This window comes from Nyctereutes procyonoides, unplaced genomic scaffold (genome assembly GCF_905146905.1).
Source record: "Nyctereutes procyonoides isolate TBG_1078 unplaced genomic scaffold, NYPRO_anot_genome, whole genome shotgun sequence".
Taxonomy (NCBI): Eukaryota; Metazoa; Chordata; class Mammalia; order Carnivora; family Canidae; genus Nyctereutes; species Nyctereutes procyonoides.
In genome coordinates, this window is record NW_026575024.1 from 43,409,181 (window position 1) to 43,431,105 (window position 21,925).

At 44.7% G+C, this 21,925-nt stretch overlaps 1 protein-coding gene across 3 annotated transcripts in view; it reads left to right on the top strand.

Moving 5' to 3' along the window:
* The window catches only part of DTD1 (D-aminoacyl-tRNA deacylase 1), a 183,768-nt gene that overhangs the window by 148,767 nt on the left and 13,076 nt on the right, over positions 1-21,925 (top strand). The window contains exon 6 of one of the 3 annotated variants that reach the window (XR_008667080.1): positions 19,203-19,325. Coding sequence is in view for 1 of the 3 variants with exons in the window: in XM_055345836.1 (XP_055201811.1) it covers positions 19,203-19,355 (153 nt within the window). In the remaining 2 variants the exon portion in view is untranslated. Of the gene's footprint in view, positions 1-19,202; positions 19,375-21,925 lie in introns of those variants that run through there. The other 2 variants (XR_008667082.1, XM_055345836.1) reach the window with 2 other exon arrangements.

Sequence of the window (21,925 nt, forward strand, 5' to 3'; positions counted from 1 at the left end):
TCTACTCCTCTTTTCAGGAAGATTGTCTCAATAGAGAGTGTTGCTCCTTTGCCTGCTGAGGAAGATCCAGATTAGTCACGGGGCTTTGGTTTGATTTATTGCCATTTGTTGTACTTTTGCTCCCAGTCCAGGCTGAGGAGATGGGGACACAGTATTTTCTTAAGATATTAATTGCCAGTGGAGAGATGGGGAAGAAGTGACTTGGGAGTGACTTTATCTTTTCCAGAGAAGAGAAATGTGGGAGGCTAAGTTTGGAGGATTACGATCTTTGTATTCTAGGAGCCTGTTGGCCTTGTGAGTTGAGAGCTGGTGAGGAAGGTGTGTGGGTTTCTGTGTGCTAGGGCCCATGGCAGTGGGGAATTGGTGGAGGGATGGTGTGTACCTTCCTAGATGGGATGTGGCAAGATGCTGGTATTGGGCCCCATGCTGGACTTCATGCTTATAGGCCTGATTCAAGGTAACTGTGAGCTCTAGAGCTGCAGGCCAGACTGGATGCTTCCCAAGCTTCTGGGGGATGGGGGGCAGGACTACTATGGAAACCTGAATGGGGCCATCAGTCCAGCTCCCAGAAAAGACTAGAATGCTGAAGCTGAGTCTCTGAAGATGATTAGGAGTGAGGTGACATAAAGTCTAGGCATGCACTTAGGCCTGGGCAGAAAACAGGGTGATGGGGTAGGGTTGGGGAGAGTTTCGACATCCTAGAGCATGAAAGGCAAGGGGAGGGGAAGTGGGAAACAAAGCAATTTGAAGCCAGTTCATGGAGAACTTTCTGTAATACACTGAAGAGCATTGACCTGGTTCTTTGGAAATGGAGCTCCTCCCTGGAAGGCTTCTAAATGGGGAGTGACTTTATTTTTTCAGCAATTTTACTGAGATATTATTCACATACAGTTCACTCACTCAAAGTGTAGAATTCAGTGACTTTTACTATCTTCAGAGTTGTGCAGCCATCCCTACAAAGGATTTTAGAACACTCCTGTCATCACAGAAAAGCCCAAAGCTCTTTAGCTGTTGCTTCCCATTCTCCCCATCTCCAGCCTCAGACAGCAGTGTGTTTTATTTATTTTCTGCATCTTCAGATTTGCCTGCCCTAGACATTTCACGTAAATGGAATCATGCAATATATGGCCTTTGGTGCCTGGCTTTTTTTCACTTAGCATAATGTTTTCAGTGTTCATCCACATCGTAAGATGTATCACTAGTTCCATTCTTTTATTTCTATTACTCCATTGTATGACTCCGTTGTATGGCACATTTTACTTATCCACTCATCAGGTGATGGACATTTGTGTTGGGTATCATGGATAATGCTAAGGAGTGCTATTTACAGGCCATCGAATTGGCATTTTGACTGTATCTCTGGCTGAGTACAGGATAGATTTGAAGGGGACAAGATGAGCCAGGGAGCAGTTAGGTAGTTACAGAAGTCTCTGTAAGTAAGTCCTTTTCACACTTCTTTAAATGTGGAATCTTGGGTTTTAGCTAAAATCCCATGCAGAACTGGAGTATATAACACAGATTAAATGGAACTACCCTTGACAATGTTGTGGAGGCCTAGAATCCTTTGCCCTCAGCATCCTCCTTCTACAGAGCTGGTGGGGTGAGGGAAGTCGCTTTTTGAGAAGTTAGAAAAATTGGTTATATTGGTCAAAGAGGAATGTCCCATGGGCAGTGTGGCTTGCTGGAAGAGGAGGAGGCCAGGAATCAGAGGCCGGGAGCTGGGAAAGATGAAATGGGGAGTTTAGGAGAACCAGAGCCTACGTGCTGACGGCTGAGAGTTTTACTCTTCTTAAGGTTAGAGTTCCAGGTGGGGAATAGGTGCTGGAGTAAGGAGGCCCCGGGAACTGCAAGGTAGGGAAGCTGGGTGGACCTTGATTAGAAATAGTATTGCCCAGGGGCACGTGGGTAGCTCTGTCTGATTAGGCATCTGACTCTTTTTTTTTTTTAAATTTTTTTTTTAATTTATGATAGTCACACACACACACACACACACACACACACACACACACACACAGAGGCAGAGACATAGGCAGAGGGAGAAGCAGGCTCCATGCACTGGCAGCCCGATGTGGGATTCGATCCCGGGTCTCCAGGATCACTCCCTGAGCCAAAGGCAGGCGCTAAACCGCTGCGCCACCCAGGGATCCCAGGCATCTGACTCTTGATCTTGGTTCAGGTCTTGGTCTCAGGGTCATGGGTTTGGGCCCCACTTTGGGCTCTACCCTGGACATGGAACTTACTTAAAAAGAAGAGAAAAAAAAAAAAAAAAGAAGAAAGAAATAGTGTTGCCCAGGGTGACAGTGAGGCTTGGGCCAGAGACTGTGAGGAGTGCTGTCTGGAGGTCAGAGGATAAGGAGTAGAAGGTGGAGTGGCCCTAGTTTATAAACTCCAGGGCACTTTCTTGGGATAGAGTGGATATGGTTAGGGAGAGAGGGAAGCAGGAGGAGGCAGGCCTCCTAGTGGGTAGTGAGCAGTGAGCAGGAGGGGAAGGGGAAGTTCTGCCTTGGGAGGCCTTCAGAGGAGTGGTGTCCACATGGGATAGGTGGCCTAGGGTAAGGCAGAGGGGAGGCTACTGTAGAAGGGGGGCTTGTTTATACCATAGAGAAGAGATTCATGCATGAGACAAAGGGCTACAGGGAAGAAGGCCAGAGCTTGAACAGCATGTGTTTGTATGTGTTGAGGTGATGGAGAGAGGCCTGGAGGGGTTTGGATGTGGCCCCTCCATCAACTCTGAGTCTAGTGAGCCCTTCCTGCCCCACCCCCCCACCTTCCTGTCTGGTATAGACCACTTGCTGGATAGTAGCAACCACTTAGCCTCAAGGCTGGTGGGATAAACTGGCTAAAAGTGTCCCCTGGAGTGTGGAAGATGGAAGGCAATCACAGTGGGGTGAGTTTTGGTCAGAGGCAGCAGCAGGGCCTGGCGGGGGGATGGGAGTTGCTCTCTCTCCCCACAAAGTCCACTGGCCCTTCTTCAAGGCGGCTCACAGCAGTCTAATTGAAGATAGTGCTCCCTCAGGGCACCTGGGTGGGTCAGTGGTTGAGTGTCTGCCTTTGGCTTAGGTTGTGATCCCAGGGTCCTGGGATTGAGTTCCGCATCAGGCTCTGTATGGGGAGCCTGCTTCTCCCTCTGCCTATGTCTCTACTTCTCTCATGAATAAATAAATAAAATCTTAAACAACAACAACAAAAAGAATATGATGCTCCCTTTGTATCCTCAGTTTAAGATAAGCTCTTTAGCCAGTGTGTCTCAAAGTGAAGGTACACGTGAACCCCCTGAGGGTCTGTTTCAACACAGACTCTGATCTGCACGTCTGGGTGAGACCAAAGAGTCTGTTTTTCCAGCCACCTCCCAGAAAATGGTTGGAACATCTTGGAGCAATGGGGGCCAGCCCCAGTTCCACACAGGTTGTTGCTGTTCAGGCTCTCTCTTTTGGGGTCTGGTTGTGGGAAACTGGAAAGTAGAGGAAAATAGAGTAACCAAAGGTTGTCAAGTCTTTTGAGGACCTTATTGGCATAAGACACTTGACATCCATTTGGGATGTGATAGGTCTTCCTCATAGCGTAGAGTGGGGCTGATTTGTTAGGAAAAGCTCCTGTACGATTTCCTGGATCTGCCTAGTAATATGTGTATTTTGAGCAGGGGATCAAAAGAGTAGAATGGCTGTGTGAGTGATGCTTCTATTCTGATTTCATTGTTAGCAAACTTCCTCTGGCAGGTGATACTCCTGATAGCATCTTGAAAAATGAGTTGTGGCTAATAAATTTATCTTAGAGTGGGGTGGAGTAGCTTTTGTTTGTACGAAACTATAGCTGATGGTTTTACAAATACGTTTTCTCCCACATAAATGGCATTCACAAGAGTTTTGTGGTGCTTGGCTAACATTCTTTTTAGAAGTAAATGGTAATGATAGCAAATGTCAGATTTCTTTTTTTTTTTAAGATTTTATTTATTCATGAGAGAGACAGAGACATAGGCAGAGGGAGAAGCAGGGTCCCCACAGAGAGCCTGATGTGGGACTCGATTCCAGGACCCTGAGATCACAACCTGAGCCAAAGGTAGACGTTCAGGCATCCCACAAACGTCAGATTTCAAAGAAAGTTTGCATGCTACAGTTCTAGCCTCCAGTGGGTTACCTGCATGTGGACCCAGAGACTAAGGAGGCTCAGCCATGCCACAGGGGCATTCAGAGCCTAAGTTTCAATCAAATCCTTGGTAGTGTTGAAATACTATTGAGAGCACTTCCTTTTCTCTTACAGGCTGTGGACTTGAGAATTACAAGTTTGTGATCAAGAGTTTTTACTTCGTTAGATATTCTCTTTGGGGGCAAGTTAGGTTGTTGGAATTGTTTGGACAAAGCAATGACTAAAGATGAAGTGTCATCACTCTTGTGTTTTTAAAAAATATTATTACACAATATTTGATAGCTGGAAGAGGATGTACATAATACACAGACATGTAAAGAGCATAATGTTGAGATGAACACCCAAGGATCTGCCTCCTAGCTTACAAATAGAGCATGTGCCATACCCAGGGGCCTTCCTGTTCCCCACCTCACCTGCCCAGCAACGACACTATGCTGTATCCTGTCGGTCAGCCCTGTTCTGCTGAAAATGGCTTCAAGCACATGCCTGTCACTAAGCAGTAGTGGCTTTCTCTCCTTTTTTCTTTTCTTTTCTTTTCTTTTCTCTTTTTTTTCTTTTCTTTTCCTTTCCTTTCCTTTCCTCTTTCTTTCCTTTCTTTCTTTCTTTCTTTCTTTCTTTCTTTCTTTCTTTCTTTCTTTCTTTCTTTCTTTCTTCCTCTCTTCCTTTTCTTCCTTTTCTTCTTCCTTTTCTTTCTCATTTTTAAAGTAGGCTCCATACCTAGCACCCAGTGTGGAGCCCAACACAGGTCTTGAACTCACGACCTGGACATTAAGACCTGAGCTGAGGGCAGCCCGGATGGCTCAGTGGTTTAGCGCCGCTTTCAGCCCAGGGCCAGATCCTGGAGTCCCGGGATCGAGTCCCATGTCGGGCTCCCTGCGTGGAGCCTGCTTCTTCCTCTGCCTGTGTCTCTGCCTCTCTTTCTCTCTCTCTGTGTGTCTGTCAGGAATAAATAAATAAAATCTTAAAAAAAAAAAAAGACCTGACCTGAGATTAAGAGCCAGACACTTAACCAACTGAGTCACCTAGGCACCCCTGGCTTTCTTGTTTAATGATGAAGAAATGGGAATTCTAGTTTTTGATTACTGCAGTCATAGGTTTTTCATAGCAACACCTCAAATCAGGTGAATCAGTTTGTACAGGATGTCTCATCATTTATTTGAAGAATCCCTTTTTTGGTGGACTTTAAAGTTGCTTCACAGTTTTTATTATTATAAAAATGAGTGCAGCGAATATCCTCATGCATGTATGAGGATGCATGTACTAAGCCACTTGTTTTCCACAAAATAATTAAAATAGGTGGAATTGCTGAGTCATACTGTATGCTTTGAAATGGGCATTGCCAAGATGGGCCCCCAAGGCTCAAATGTACACTCTCCACTGATAATATATAATGTTTCTTTCTTCAAACCTTTGCAAAGGCCGATTATCATTCTTTAATCCTTGGCAACTTGATGAATAATCATATATTGTATCTTATTTTTTTATTTGTATCAATTGCCAGTGAAGTTGGACTCTTTTCATACGTGTATTAAATGTCTGCATTTTTTCTATTTATTTGTTTGTTTGTTTATTTGAGAGAGAGGGAGAGGGGCAGAGGGTAAGGGAGAGAGAGAACCCCAAGCAGGCTCCATGCTGAGTGCAAAGCCTGATGTGGGGCATGATCTCACGACCCTAACTAAGATCATGACCTGAGCCGAAATCAAGAGTCAGATGCTTAACTGACTGAGCCACTCAGGTGCCCTGCATTTCTTCACATTTTAAAAAATACTTGTAAATCTCGATTTTTGGATCTTGATAAGTTTGATTAATTTCTCATTTGCATTTTCTTTTTTCTATTCACTAGCTAGTTTTGGAACTTATATAACATTTTATTGGTTAACATTTTATTGGTCACATTACTTAACAGAGTTTCCTTTATTACTCTCTCAAGAGGCCCCAGCTTGCTGAGTAATTTATTTATGCATTTATTTTTTTTAAGGATGGGAATGGCTGTGATACTTTTGAATACTTGCATGTTTGCAGACATCCTGGTCGATATGGAATATTTGAGTCACCATCTTTTGCTCTCAGACTCTGCAGGCATCATCCTTGATACTTGGTTGGCTTTCTCCCTTCTCTTTGTCCACCCATCTGTCTGTTGTTGCACAGTTATTCTTTCATTCCTCCAGCACACAGTTTGTTAGTTTTTCCTATGTCCCAGCTCTCTCATGGCATTTAGTGGCAGGAAGAGAAGACAGGTGCCCTCAATGGATTTCTTTCAAATTTCCCTGGATGGTTGGTCCTTTCAGGACATATTCAAGCCTTTCTGTAGCCCAGAGGTTGTCCTCTGGTGATGTCTTTGCTTATTGCTTTTTGCTGTATTTGCTCTGAGCTCTTCTTTTGCAATTTCTGTCCTGCAGTTGACTTCTGAGTTTCTGCTCCCTTTGCTTATAGTCTTGTCCTCTCGATATTGGAAGGATTACATGAAATGATTTTTCTGAATTGTTAACTTGTTTATGGTATTGGGTCTGTTGTTAACTATATCCACTGTTTGAGTTTTCGTTCTTAAATTTTAAATTATTTATTAAAGTAATTATGTACATAATTGAAATCAGCTAATACCTAAAGGCTTAAAATAAAAAATCAACTCCTTTGCCTGTTTTTCCCTGTCTCTGTCCTGTTCCACACAAATGAGCACCATTAACATATTTGAAGCTATTTCTTTGGGGACTTTCTTCTCTATTCCTAAATAATAAACTTTTCTTGTTCTTGATATATTAAATTCTGGCATTACCTCATGCTACTTAGCCCTGTTCACCTCCCACCCCATCCATCTTTCTAGTATTATATTATTATTAATTGATTAATTTTTTGATATCATTATTTGTAATTGAATTAATAGTGTTTACATTGTCATAACTCTGTAACTGTTAGTTACTACGGATTCAGATTTTATCTTCGGATTCTTTTTTTTTTTTTTTAATTTTTATTTATTTATGATAGTCACAGAGAGAGAGAGAGAGAGGCAGAGACACAGGCAGAGGGAGAAGCAGGCTCCATGCACTGGGAGCCCGACGTGGGATTTGATCCTGGGTCTCCAGGATCGCGCCCTGGGCCAAAGGCAGGCGCTAAACCGCTGTGCCACCCAGGGATCCCCGGATTCTTTTTTTGATCTTATTCAGCCTTTTGTTTTTCTGAGATTATGTACTTGTCTTTCTCTTCTTGACATTGTACTGAAAGTACTGTATTTATTCCTGCTGCTCCCAAACTGCTGTTTGCCACACAGCCCTTGCAGAGGTCTCTTTTGTGACAAACCAGTTCTGGAGCCCTTGCCATTCTCCCTGTGGATGTCTTGCTCCCTGGCCTGCCAAGCCCTCATCTTGCCTAAGCCTGCCCATGATTTCTCTTCCAGAGAATGTCCACTGTTTCTCTGGGTCCCCCATCTTCCTCTTTTTCTGGATGATTGTTATTGTGTTCAATAATTCTTCACTGTTCCAAATCTGCTCCATTGGCGTTTGTACAGCATGTAGTCCAAGGGGGGGCCGAGAAAACGTCCCACTTCCCCTTTTAAAGACTTGCAAATTGAAGAAACATTTTGAATCATTTAAAGAATACTATTAGTTTGAAGTGCTCGTGAACAGTTTTCTGTTACCAATTATGCCCTGGAATGGCAAAACTGAAATTGCTTTAGTGTCTCCTTAAACTTTGCTACAGTTCATGATTATGAACCAGACATGTACCAGCAGCGTGATAGATGTTGACTTCAGTCTAAAGTAGATGTTGACTAAAGAGTTGCCTGTTCTTTCTGCCTTCAAAAGGCTCATGGCCTACAAACCAATAAATGCACATAGGCACAGAGGAGAGAAGATGCCATTCACTTGGTGTGTGGAGTGGCGGAAGACCAGCCTCTGGCCCCAAATGCTGTGCATCGTTGCTTCTTGCTCAGTGGAGAGGAATGGTTACTCCTTTCCCATAATTCTTGAAATCTTAAAATTAGCCCCCATTGAAGGAAAAGCCCAGGCCACTGACAGAATAAAGAGTTGAGAGGTGTTAGAACTGCAGTGACACCTTGTTCTCCAATAGAGTTAGAGAGTGGAGTGCAACGTAATAAAAATCCTGGCTACTAGATTATGGAGTGTGCCATGTGGATGGGTGATGAGTGTACAGAGCATCAGCATATGTAATGAAATGTCGTGGAATTACACTCCAGACTTGCTCAGTTGTCCCTTCACGTTGCTGTGTTGCTTAGGGCTGCTGTGACTGCCACTGCCCTCCAGTGTCCAGGTGTGTAAACCAGCACAGGATACTGGTTAGCAGAGGACCAGGTAACAAGTTACACCTAGTGAATTATCATATTAAAGTGTGGCTGAGTTAGACAAGTTTAAAATGTTTCTGGTTTGGCTCCTCCCAGAGTAAGAGGATTTATATAGAGACAGTTAATTTTGGAGGTCTTCCAGAAAGCACAGTGAGACAGGGCAGTGAAAAGGCTACTAAGGCTGAGTTGACGATCCCTGGGGACCTCTGGGGGACTGTGTAGTAATATTTCAAAGTTGGCACAATGATGGGTGACGAAGGTGGGTTTTAAACCCCTCAACTTTCATTACTTGTTGACTGAACTCACTCCCAGAGGTGTTGTCTTCCCAGTACCTCTGGCCTGCCCTGCACTTGGGGCTAGCCTCTGCCTTTGGCCAGGTGGTATCCTCAGGCAGAGAGGTGCAGCTGGAAAAGCACGGGCTTACAGGCGGTTGTCTTCTGACACTACAGTGACCGTTGGGCAAGGGACACAGAGAGTCCTGGTAGCATCTGCTATAGTTGGCCAACTTGGAGATCTGAGGGCAGCTGCAGTGATAGAGAAACTCATGCCTGAGCTGACCTTGAACCCCTTGGCACATCCCACGATGGCCTAAAACAAGCCTCACTTTGTGTGTGCCTGCGCGGTGAGGGAATACACTGATGCGACTTAGTGAAGTAAGATTAATAGGAAAGACAACTGAACACCCCCATCCTCAACCCCCCGTCATTTTTGCATGCCTAAGAGGGTTTTTGTTAAACAATGGGGAATTCGAAAATAAAATTAGCTTGCACGATTTCAGATGGGAACAGATGCCTGCTTGCTTGCTTTTTTTTTTTTTAATTCCCACAAAAACCTCAAGCAGAGTTAATAATGTATGAAAATTAGGTACCATGTGTGCACTTTGCTTCGTAATGTTTTTATTAAGCAGCCCCTTGATTTAAAAATAACACGACAGTTGACATAATGGCAGACACTGCTGTGTATGTGGAAGCATCCTCTGAACATTCTGTCAGGTTTTCCATTACACAAAGGACTTTTTTAAAGAAGCTTTCAGAATTATCACATAATATGAAATTATATCAGATTACAGTTTGATAAAACAAATTGCCCAAGTACAAATTCCAGTTTCTTAAAAAATAAAAAAGGTCTCGTCAATTAGAGATAATCTATAGAAGTAGGTTTCTACAGATGGTTTAAAATGCCACAGTGGATTCACACTTCTGTCTTCTCAGAGTTTTGCCCATATCATTTGCTGATTGGACTTTGCCTTCCCTTCTTTCCCCTTCAGACCCTCTGCCACCGTGGCCTATAAATAGTGGGAAAAACAGGGAGAAGCAAAAGGCTGTAGACCCAGGGGTTTCCAGTAACTCAGAAGATGTCCTGGTTCTGAAGGCAAGGCCAGTCAATATGTGATGGACCAGCAGGTGGAAGTAGCCTTGCCCAGCGTGAGTGTAGGTCTCTGCCATTCTTTGAAGAATCAATTTCTGAAGGTGTTTTGGTCCATTATAGAAGGGCAGTGGGCTGCTCCAATCACCGTGGTGGTGCATCTCCATGGTAGTGATGCAAGGTTGCCTCCCAGTTTCTGTGGTCTAGGAGAGCACACTGAGGCACAGGCAAGTCCAGTAATTCAGCCTAATCCTCAGGAGGTTCATTGCTGATTGGAACATTTCCATATTCTACAGTGCTTCACTTACACATTACCTTGAAATTATTAGCTATTCAGTAAAGCATATATCTAGTGTCAGCTTGTTTTGTTTCTCTGCAGGGTGAATGAAGGACCACACAGGGCAGTTTAAATGACTTTACAGAGTTAGGGCGTTTTTACTGGTGGTGGGAGTTGCCTGATACTAAGGAAAGGCATTGAGCATTCTGGAAAGTTCTAAAGCTATTGAAATGAATTGATGGGGCTGATTGGTTTGGGGCACTTTGTCCTTTAACTCACACCCTTAAGTCTAAGGGAGCCTGGCTGGGCATGTCCTTCCTTTGCAACATCCTGTGATTGCCCCATTGTGCCTCCTGACCCCAGCAGGGCCACAGGTGTAGGCCAGCACCCTCAGAGTAATAATACCTTGTGGTATTTTAAAAAGTAATTGCAGAGGAGACATTTGATCTTTATGACTTACACCATAAGACTTTCTTGGAATCTTTGCGAGGGGTTGGTTGGAACAGAACTTTTCCATCTCCACTACGGTCTATAAAAATCATAGTAACTGACTTCATGGGGCTTGAGTTTTTCTTTGGTTATTTTCTTCACTCTCTAATTAGATTTTGCTCATATGCGGGACAGAACAGCCTGGCAGGAAATAACCAGTATTAAAATAACTCAAAGACAGGGCCATGGGGGTGAGTCCAACATTGCTCTAGCAAGAACAGAGACCAGGTTTGCTGTCTGGGACCTGTGAGCTTCTGTCCTGGGAGCATTGGCTCCAAAGGAGGCAGGTTGACTGGAGTCTTGGCCAGGAGTTGGGAGACCTGGTGCTCTTCCCAGCCTGGCTGGTGCCTGGGTATGGTCTTGGGTGTGTTGTCTCTCAGCTGACTTCACCTCTGTAGCACTCAGAAGCAATCTGGGAATCATAATATCTGCCCTTGACTTCTTGGAATCCTAAAGGTGGCAAACTGGTTATCATAGTCTAAGGGATCATTTATTTCCTGAGTGCAAAGAAAGACTTTGAAGAACTAAAATTAAAAATTTAGCTTATGTCCATGGTTCCTTTGAGGAAAGAACTACTCTCTTCTGTCAACTGTAGGTTCAAAAAGGAGAAAGGATGGTGGCATGAGTGGTTCAGTTGGTTAAACATCTGCCTTTGGCTTGGGTCATGATCTCAGATTTCTGGGATCAACCCCCACATCAGGCTCCCTGATCAGTGGGGAGTTTATTTCTTCCTCTCCCTCTGCTCCTCTCCCTGCTCGTGCTCTTTCTGTCTCTTTCTCAAATAAATAAATAAATATATATTTTTTTTAAATGGAGAAAGAGGAAGACCTGACATGGTTTTCATGAGACATATGGGACCTTATGAGAACATTGACAAGAAGCTATATTTTTTTTGCCATCGTTCCCCCAAACCTCATTAGAAGCAAGCTTAAGATACCATCTCACTCTGAGAGTGATCCTTCCATCAGGAATTTCTGGGCACTGGTTTTGTTCTGAAATGACTGGCAAAGAAGTAGGTTTTCTAGGGCCCTTTTATTTTAATTATTTATTTTTTAAAGATTTATTTATTTATTTATTCAAAGAGAGCGAAAGAGAGGCAGAGACAGAGGCAGAGGGAGAAGCAGGCTCCATGCACCAGGAGCCTGACGTGGGATTCGATCCCGGGTCTCCAGGATCACGCCCTGGACCAAAGGCAGGCGCCAAACCGCTACGCCACCCAGGGATCCCTCTAGGGCCCTTTTAAACCTGCACCCAGCACCTACTGGCCTGGCAGCCTGTAGTGCTCCCCAGGAGGCATGTAGAAGGGACAGCGACAGCAGGCCTGGGTCAGCTCTGCTCACAGCCTTCCAGCTCATGCGGCTATTCCCAGCTGAGCAGCAGCACCTCGCCTGAGCTTCTTCTGCACTGAGTGGAGTTTAGGGAAGCCTGGAGTCTGACTGTACGCACCACACTGAGCACTCAGGTTTTCTCAGCAGGGCGCTCCTGGCAGCTCATTAGTGTCCACCAAGGGCAAAAGTTCTTCATTTTGTGTCATATGTCATCATCACACTGGAGAGTGTCCCACACTGGGAAGTGATTGGCCTTGGAAGATCCCTCTGAAAGTGCTGTGGGTGAGAGGACAGGGCAGATAAGAAGGATCCCCTATTTGTTTGGTGCTCTACATGTGCCAGTGCCGATAGCCATGCCATGTCCTGTCCCCACTCGTGCCCTGGGCAGGCCGAACTGGCGGCTGATGGCAGAGCAGTTACAGAAGAGTGGACAGAGGCGTAGAGGATTAAATGGCCTGCCAGGAGTGCCTCCTGTCCCCTGTCCAGTAAGCTGCTGCCTGTGTAAGAGACAGCTGTGCCTACCCCAGCCACTAGGCCTTACCCATAGGGCTGACACTCAGCATCACTCAGCTTGGGGGTTGCGGAGGGGGTGTCCTGCGCTCTTTCCTCCCCCTGAGCACTAGTGAAGAGCTGTGTAGGCCCACAGCTGACATAAGTAACAGTTCGAGTTTCCCTTCCCTCTGAGGCTGTCACCCAGTCACTCTTCAAACATAATAGGTCATGCTCATTCTTTTCTGCTCTCATTCATGCAGTACTTTGTGTGTGCCACACTGTGCAAGTCACATTACCACGGTTGTCTTCATGAATGGGGAGCTCAGGGAAGATTTGTTCCCAGGGCTCCCCCACACCACCAGCACCCCTGCTGTTGTTCCCCACGTCTATGGTTACCACCAGCAGGTGCATCAACTTACCTGTCATTCCCAGATGGCGATACTCCAGTTCCCGCTGGTGGTGCCATCTCACCATAACTCACCCCTCAGTCTTCCCATATTTTCCCGGGTTGTCCTCACCTTCACCCTGGCCTCTTGCTCTTCAGCCTTTCCTTGTTTTCTGTCATCTGCCTGTCGTTTTCTGTGCAGGCGGTCTGCACTGCCTGTGCTCTCCATCTTCACACGTCCGACAATGAAGAATGAATACGTGGGACAATGCTGGTCTCTTCAATTCATGTGCCTTCTCCGCCCTCCGACAGGACATTGACACCTACCCCTCCCTCAACCCCAGCTTCCATTGGTCCTCCCTGACCTATTTCTGTCAGTTCCTTCCTGACCTCCCCGAGCTTGGGGCTTGTCCCCTCTTGAGACCACCACACTTTGGCCATTCTGTGTCTCTTGCTGTGATGCCATTGTACTGACTGCTTGCTTTGGTTGCCCCCTGCTCAATGGCTGGGCCTTGAGGGTCCCTGTCCTGCCTGCGTTTTCTTGATGCTGGCAGCTGGACTCTCCTGCTATGTGTCTGCCTTGTATCAGTGGATGGGCCTGGGGCCAGACTCCTTTCTCTTGCCCCAGTCTGCCTCTAGTACTGCTGTTGACAGGCCACACGGGGTCTTTTCCTGAGGATAAGTGCCAGGGATTTGAGAGAACTGACTCTAGGCCCTTGTTGCTTTGGGAGTTTTGGAATGGTGGCAGCTCTCAGAATGAGGAGGGGATGTCTGGAGGTACACAGAGAACTCTGGAGAGCTGTGACAGGGCAGAGCTAGAGTCCATTGGCCTGTAGGGGAGGACCTCCAGCTCCTTCCTGTTTAAGCCATACTCAGGTAGATTTACAGCTCTTGCAGCTGAAAGCAAAATATCTCATAAAATGTGCACTGAACTAAATGAGAACATGGGTGTTCAGTAGGTTATGTAACTTGCATAAGGTTTCACAGCATGCAAGTGACCAAGATGGGACCAAACTCTAGGCCTGTAGACACCAAACTCCACATTGTTTTCAGGGAGCCACATGCCTTCTCTTGTTTAATTATGAACTTCGTTTAAGACTTACATTGAGCACCAGCTATGAATCATGCCCTATTCTAGGTGCCAGGGACACAGAGGCAAACCAAGCAGACCCCCTGGTTTCCTGGAGCTGACTGTCAACCACACATATAGGTGATGACCTCTACTTACTATGAGCCAAGCCCTATTCTAAGCACTTGGCAGGTATGAAGGGTAATACTATAATCCCCATTTAAAAAATTTTATTATTTTATTTTTTTAAGTTTATTTATCTGACAGCACAAGCAAGAGGAGCAGGAGAGGGAGAAGCAGGGAGCACAATGCAGGGCTCAATACCAGGAATCCTGGGACCTGAGCCATCCAGTGGCAGAGGAAGCTGGGGTACTGGCAACTCCTGCCACTCTGCCCATAGTATACAGCAGGCCAGGCTGTGATCCTTCTTTTCCCTTGTCTTCATGGCTAGAAGATATGCAGGGAACTCAAGGCCATCTCTCTCTGCTAAATTAAAGAGTAACTAGTTCTAACATGGGTCCAGCTCCTTGGTAGTTTAGCAACAAGCTGCTGTAGGGTCTCAGTTTGCTGTACATTTCTGCCTTGATGGTTGAGGAAGTCAGAAGGCTCAAATACAGCTATAACTCAACATTGATCATCGGGGAACAAGGCTGGCTGATAAACCTGTGTTTATTAGGGAGGGAAACCTTGCTCTGCAGCCTCCTGCAGCCCCCTCACATCCTATTGGCTATGATTTCTATTGCAGGCCCATGTGATAGCAGGGTCAGACATGGGCACTTCTGAAGTAGCAAGTAAGTCAGCAGGGAGGGAAGAAGAAGCTGGAAAGATGACTGTACCTGCAGTGCTGGCAGATGACAGTGGTTTCTCTGTGGGATGCTGATGATAATACAGCATTACTGGCTTGTTTAGAGCAATCAGGGTTATACAGGGGGAAGGTTCCTGACAGGTGACCCATATATGTCCCACTGACATTACATCTGTCCAGATGTTTAGGAAGAAATGTGAATGTCCTTAGGTGGGGCTTGTCCTCTCCAGTGTGGCTGCAGTCTCCACCATGCCCTGTTCTGTACTTTGTTGCTTCCCTCAGTTTGCTATCGGCCTGGTCCTTCAAGGCATTTAGGCTTGCAAGCCCTGAAGTAGTATCCATGTTGAACTAGTTTATTCTTGCATTATGCATTTTGAGCATGGACATCTTAATTACAAAGAAAATCCTTTATTTTCTCAGTGGACTTAATCATGACTTTGGGGAGTTTGGGATCTAGATAGTCCCATCCCCCCTGCTTTAGTCCCCTCTGAACTTTCTGAGAATCACCATGAGAGGTACAGGCTGGCTGTAGAATGGCTATCTGGCCCTTGGCAGTGTCTGTGTGTCCAGAGCTGCTTTTGGAAGACTGGATTTCTCCCTATAACACTAGAGCCTGTACAGTCTGCATAGTGTTTCCTTTGTATTATGGACACCCTCATCAGTTAATTAAAAACCAAGAAAACAAAGGAAAAACCAAAAGTACTCCATTTCAGTGTTTATAGATCACATGTTCATGGGACCTATAGTGGTTTACATTCCCCTTGACATCCATCTTTCTGTTAATTTGAAAGTTGTTGACATTCTACACAATTCCATATGCATTACCAATTTCTTTTCTTCTTTTTCTTTCTTTCTCATTTGTTTCCTTAAAAAAAAAAATCCAACTGCTTTCTTGCCTTGAGATTTAAATTCCAAGTTTTGGCTGCCTTGGATTCCAAGTTTTCTGAGAAAAGGCTTAAATTTATTAGGTTAGTTCACAATGTTCTCATAGAAAACTTTGAGGCATGGAACCATATGTGGTTGGGGTGTGTTAAGATAAATAATGTAAGAGAATCAGTATTACATCCTTCACAGAAACTCAGGCTATGCCTGTGGCTTTACAAGTGTGATTTACAAGTGTGGTCCATGGTGGGAGGGGACAGGGTTGGGGTGAAAGTTCATATCAGTGTTCCCACAGTTTCATGCTCTATTGATGGCACCTCTGAATGAGTGCAGAATCAGATGGGCACAGTGGCCACTGGAGGAGCCTCCAGGAAGCTTACTTTATTTAGGAATTATTCCCCATCACCCTCCCAGGGTCTGGCTTCTCAGCAGCATTTAAGAATAGAAAGTAAAGAACAGGTTGGTTGACAAACAGGTCTTTGCATGAGAGATTGAATCTTAGCAGTTGGGGGGAGGCTTGGTTTGGCTAAGTCACTGGTGATACTCACATTTTATATATTTACCTCTAAAGAGGCAACACAAAACAGAGAGGGTCTCCTTTTAAAATAAAAATTATTTTCTTAGTTAAGCCTAACTTGGAATGTGTTCATGATTTTTTAGTGTGTATGTGTGTGTATAATTTGTCTATAGATGCACACATATTTATTATACATACATGTATAAACACACAGACACTGATGTAAACGTAAGCTGCTGGCAGCTGAAGGCAACTTATCACAGTTCACTGCAGAACATTGATTTCCAGATGTTTGGATTTCACGAACTAGGAATATAAAAAAACAAAAAAGAAATTGGGGGGTGCTGGTATCCAGCATGAAGTGCCAGCTCTGTTTTCTAAGATCATTAGCAAATTTTTTTTGTTGTTGTTGATGGCTGTTAGCTAACCTCATCATGGTGATCACTTTGCAATATATACAAATATCAAATCATTACGTGTACACCTGAAACTCCTATAATATATGACAAGTATATATAGCTCAATAAGTTTTTTTTAAAAGATTTTATTTATTTATTATAGACATAGAGAGAGAGGCAGAGACACAGGCAGAGGGAGAAGCAGGCTCCATGCAGGGAACCCGATGCGGGACTCAATCCCGGGTCTCCAGGATCACGCCCTGGGCCGAAGGCAGGCGCTAAACCGCTGAGCCATCCAGGGATCCCAATAAGTTTTTCTTAATTTCAGTAAAATACACATGCAATTTATTATCCTAGCCATTTTTTAAAAAAGATTTTATTTATTTATTCATGAGAGACACAGAGAAAGAGAGAGAGAGAGAGGGGGAGAGAGAGAGAGAGAAAGGCAGAGACACAGGCAGAGGGAGAAGCAGGCTCCATGCAGGGAGCCCAACGTGGGACTTGATCTCGGGTCTCCAGGATCACACCCTGTGCTGAAGGCGGCGTTAAATTGCTGAGCCACCCGGGCTGCCCATCCTAGCCATTTTTAAGTGTGCAGTTCAGTAATGTTAAGAACATTCACATTGTGCGATACAAGATCATTTTGTGAAAAGAAAAAAAATAGAGCAGACAGAAGGACCCCCATGCACTATCCTCATCGTTTCATAGAGACACCAAAAGGGAAATGAGGATGGAAGACTGTCATCTTAGATGCAAGAAATTCCTCTCGTGGCAGAATAGTACGGAGAAAAATGCCACCAAGTATCAGTAGCTGATACTTTCACAAGACTTTGTTGATGAAGCTATGTGTTGGTTTACATCCCAGTGCAAGCATTTTATTATTAGTGGCCAAATGCCAATGCAAGCAGTTAACATACTGGCGCTGGTCAGCAACCCTGTTCTATATCTGGTTGTGTTTGTTTTTTGAAAATTTTAAAAATTTATTTATTCATGAGAGACAGAAAGGGAGGCAGAGACAGGAAGAAGCAGAGCAGGAAGCCTGATGTGGGGCTTGAACCCAGGACCCTGGGATCACAACCTGAACTGAAGGCAGATACTCAACCAGCTGAGCTATCCAGGCACCGTCTGGTTCTTTTTATAAAAGTAAAAATTGATAGTTATGGTGGAAGCCCATATAATAGTCATTCCACTCTGATCCTGTTCCCTTCTCTGTCTCCTCAAAACTTTTGTACTGAAGGTGGTTTGTATTCTCCAAGTCAATACCATATTGGCATGAGCCCATTAGCAATGTCTAGTGCTGTTTTGTGTAATGGAATCCTGTCGTATAGAGCTCTTTGAAACTTAATTTGGTTTGTATAACGTGATCCATTTTGATATGTGTAGATCTGCTTTACTGTATTGCTTTATTTGACTATATACCACATTACATTTATCTGTCCTTTTATCAGTGGATGTTTAGGTTGTTTCTGTTTTTTTGCGGATACAAACAATAGTGCAGTGCTCATTCCTGTCATTTCCTGTGCATATTAATGGGAATTTATCCAGGGGAGTTATCTGAGAGAAGAGTTGATGGGTCAAAGGTGAATTGGTGTCTTCATTCACAAACTCTAATTATTAGTGTGTTAACCAACCTCACTGTTTAGCATAGCTTTTCAGGTAATAGGGAATGGGAAAGATAATAAGTCAGCCATTAATAAATTTGGTTTTCTGGACTGAATTGAGAACTGGTGATTATTGATCTATCTAAAGGTTCAGTTCAAAGTCTGTCTATAATCAAGGGATGACCTGGCAGGTTGGTTAGAGTGTTTTCTTCATGTGCTTGGATATGGGACGGTGACTGGCAGGGAGAAGCCAGCCCTTCAATAAGTTTTCCTCTTTCCATGTGAACTATAAAATGTTTGCAGTCCTGATGTGGGAGGCAGATGAAACTGGGTGTTTCTGTCTCTTGAGTTTTGTTACACATGGCTTTTTTGGTCTAAAAAAATCCTGTGGGCCCAAACTTGGCCAATGTGCTTTGACAAATTTCTCAGCAGGCCTTTCTGGAGTGGCCTTGCTGTTGCTCAGTGTCAGATGATCTGTTTCTTTCGACTGTGTCTAGTCTGTGGTTTCCTTGAACAAGTTGGGGAGATATTCAGGGGAAAAGTGGACCTAGGTTCCTCTGGAGTCGGATGCCAGAAGTCTAAGAGAGCTCCCCATGGCCAGCATCCCTGTGTAGCCATCATGCGGCTTACTAGGAGCACTTTGGGGTTTTGGATGTGGGTAAGTTCAGCCTCAAAAAACAAAATTGAGACGATTTCTGAATGTGCATAATGTCCTTTTTATTCAGAGCCTTCTCTCTTACCTCCAGCGAATAAAGGAGTGTGTTGATCACTCTTTAGAAAACAGTGGGAAAATAACTTGGTTAGAGAAAGCTATAGAGACATCAGAGGAAAAATAAATAAAAGCCTTTTCACTTATAAGGTTCTTCTTAGCCTGTCAACGAAGTCTGTTGGTTGACCATTTTCAAAGAGCATGTGGCAAGATGAGTTATGAGTGGGGAAGAGTCCGGAGAGATCACACGTGTGACTAACCTGTGTTAACAGTTCAGGTGCCTATTTGACGAACATTTTGCAGACCATTTGGCATATCTGAAACACTGTGGCATATCAGGTTATCAGAAGCATTTTCAGTGGTTGCTGGGTGTAAAGTAATTGGTGTTTTGGATATGCAGGCACATGTTTACATTTGTAAAACAAGTCTTTTTACTTTTTATAATCAGTTGTCAAAGCTTGAAAAACAGCAGCAGAGGAAAGAAAAGACCAGAGCCAAGGGGCCTTCTGAATCAAGCAAAGAAAGAAACGCCCCCCGAAAAGAAGACCGCAGTGCCAGCAGTGGGGCAGAGGGTGACGTGTCTTCTGAACGCGAGCCGTAGACTTAGGGATGAAACTCAGGTAGGAGCCTCCCCTCCTTGCATAGCCCCATCTTCTCACATTTTGGGCAAATGGTAACAAAGAGAGAACAGAATGGCTTTTGCAGCAGAAATAATTTTATGAGCATTCACCCATAGCTTCCTGAAATCTCCTGCTTTTCCGGATGAAGAGAAAAGTGGAGGTGTGGGCAGAGACCCATGGACCTGGGGTGTTCTCCTTCCTCACTTACCTATGTTGGTCGACAACTGCTGCTACCATGAACATTTCCACAGTGCTCATAGATGTGCGATCCAGACTAGGAGCCTTGCACAGGCCCTTCCTTGCCATGGCTCCATCCTCTCCACTCCTGCTCTCAGCAGTTGCAGTGGGGGCCACAGTCACCTGCAGCCTCTTCCTTTCATAGCTGCCTGCCTCATGTTCTTCCATCCTTCAGTTCATCCTTCTTAGTACCAAGTGCACTCCTAGTTTCCCTTTCCTAAGATAGGGCTTCATTCTTGTCACTTCCACACCCAGGAATGCATCTCAGTTCACTGTAGCATTAAGTCCATTTTCCTGCCTGAAGGTCAGAGGCACCTAAAGCTTGATCCGGCCATCTGATGGCCCTTTGCTCATGTTCATTTCCCCAGTGGGCACGTTATTGAGAGCCTCTTACTTGTCAGAGTTCACAAGTTCAGGAAGAAGCATAGAAATCATTAGACAGCAGGGTGGTTTGTTGTGGAAGTGGTGGGAATGTGGAGGGGGAAGTTGGGGAAGCTCCACAGAAGGCAGGACCCCAGAACCCGACCTCAAAAGACATATGGAAATGGGCAGATGAGGGGCGAGGGTGGGAGCTGTCTCATCTAAAAGGAGCAGATGCAAACACTGTTGAGTGTGGGACGAGGACAGAGTTTTGGAACAGAGGTCGAGAAGAATGTCTGAAGCCCTGGGTACAAGTGGGGGTGGGGTATCTGGGAGCTTCCATAAAATTAGAGAAGTAGGAGAGTTCTGGGTTATAGGGCTCCAGTGTGCAGCTGGAAAATGTGGATTTCATTCTGAGATGGCGGGGAACCTCTGGAATGGTTCAAATGTACAAGTGACATAATCAGGTATGAAGTTTGAGAGAATCACACTAGCAGCTGTGGGGAGTGAGGCTGGAGCCAATAGGCCAGTTAGGAGACATAGCAGAAATCAAGAGAGAAGTGAGGTCTGGCTATACATGTTGGAGCCTTAGCCTTCAGCTTATATATAGTCTGTGGTTCATACCACGTCAGCATCTGGGTTCATCCTGGAGATGTTGAGTGGTGAGAGAGGAGAACACTCCTCAGATGGTTTTTGGCCTTCTCTTTAGGCCATCTGTGAAATGACCTTTAGGATGCATATTCCCAGGCACTGAGCTCTATACTACAGAGTCAACAGTGATAACTGGGTGCTGTGTAACTGGCTTGCAAGTACAAACAGACCAAAGCAACAGAATAGAGAGCCCAGAAAGATTACATTGTTAACTCACTGGTAGTTTTAAGGGGAGGGAGGCACTGGGTAATAAATCCAGTAATGTTCTCTTGACTTCTCCTCTAATCATTCTCTTTCCTACCCTGTATCTACGGGGAGTGGCCACAGGTCTTGGTTGATTTTTCTCACACTCATATGAGTGTGAAGCAGGAATCAGAGGCAGGTTTTTTCTCACTTACCCTCATTTGTCACAGTCACAAGCCCTTCCTGCGCCTTTTTCTTGGTCTGGATCTAAAGACATCGGTTTTTATTCATGAACTGAAACAGTTGGTATGAGTTAGGGAGAGTCTTCTGAAAAGTGCTACGTGGTATCTAAATAATGTTAAATACTCACGAATACACAGTAACATTTTATGTGGCATTTGCATCAAATAAAACTTCCATTCCCACCCCTTCAAAACTTTGTGATGATTTGCTCATATCAGTGGTCAGTTTTGTCATCACAAATATTGCTGGTGCTTCTGACTTACAGTCTGAACAGAAACCCTGAATCTGAAGGGTGAACTGTGTTATACAAAGACAGTGCACACAGTGGCTCTTTCAGTGAATTTTATAGTTGTGCTCATTAAGTGGGTCCAGCAATAACTCAGAAACTCATTGACTTCTTATTTCCATCCTGATGATTTCTGTGGGTCAGTAAGTTATATAATTTTTGCTCCTTGGTGTTTTTCTTTATTAACTAAAAGAGTAAAATTCATCCCCTTCGCCAGTAATGTTGTAAAAAGCAGGCAGGTAGAGTCATAATACCTTGGTGACTGACTGTCCCAGCAGGCTGGAGTGGGAGGGGCAGGTAGAAGAGGACTCTACCCATGTTTCTATGGCACTTCTTGTTAAGCCTCCCCTGCCTCCTAGGGATCGTGTTGGAGAGAATGCCCTGGCACCCACTCCTGCCCCTGGAAGAAGGATGAGGGACTGGCTAATCTGATGGCCAGGGAATGACATGCATTATAGTGAGTGGTTCCTTGGTTCAGAAGCAAAATCCAGACCCCACATTTTCTATTTCTACTCCCTGGACTGAGGGTAGCCACCCAGCCTACAGGGTGTTTTACCTCTTGGCCCTACTCTAACACAGCACCGTGTGTTT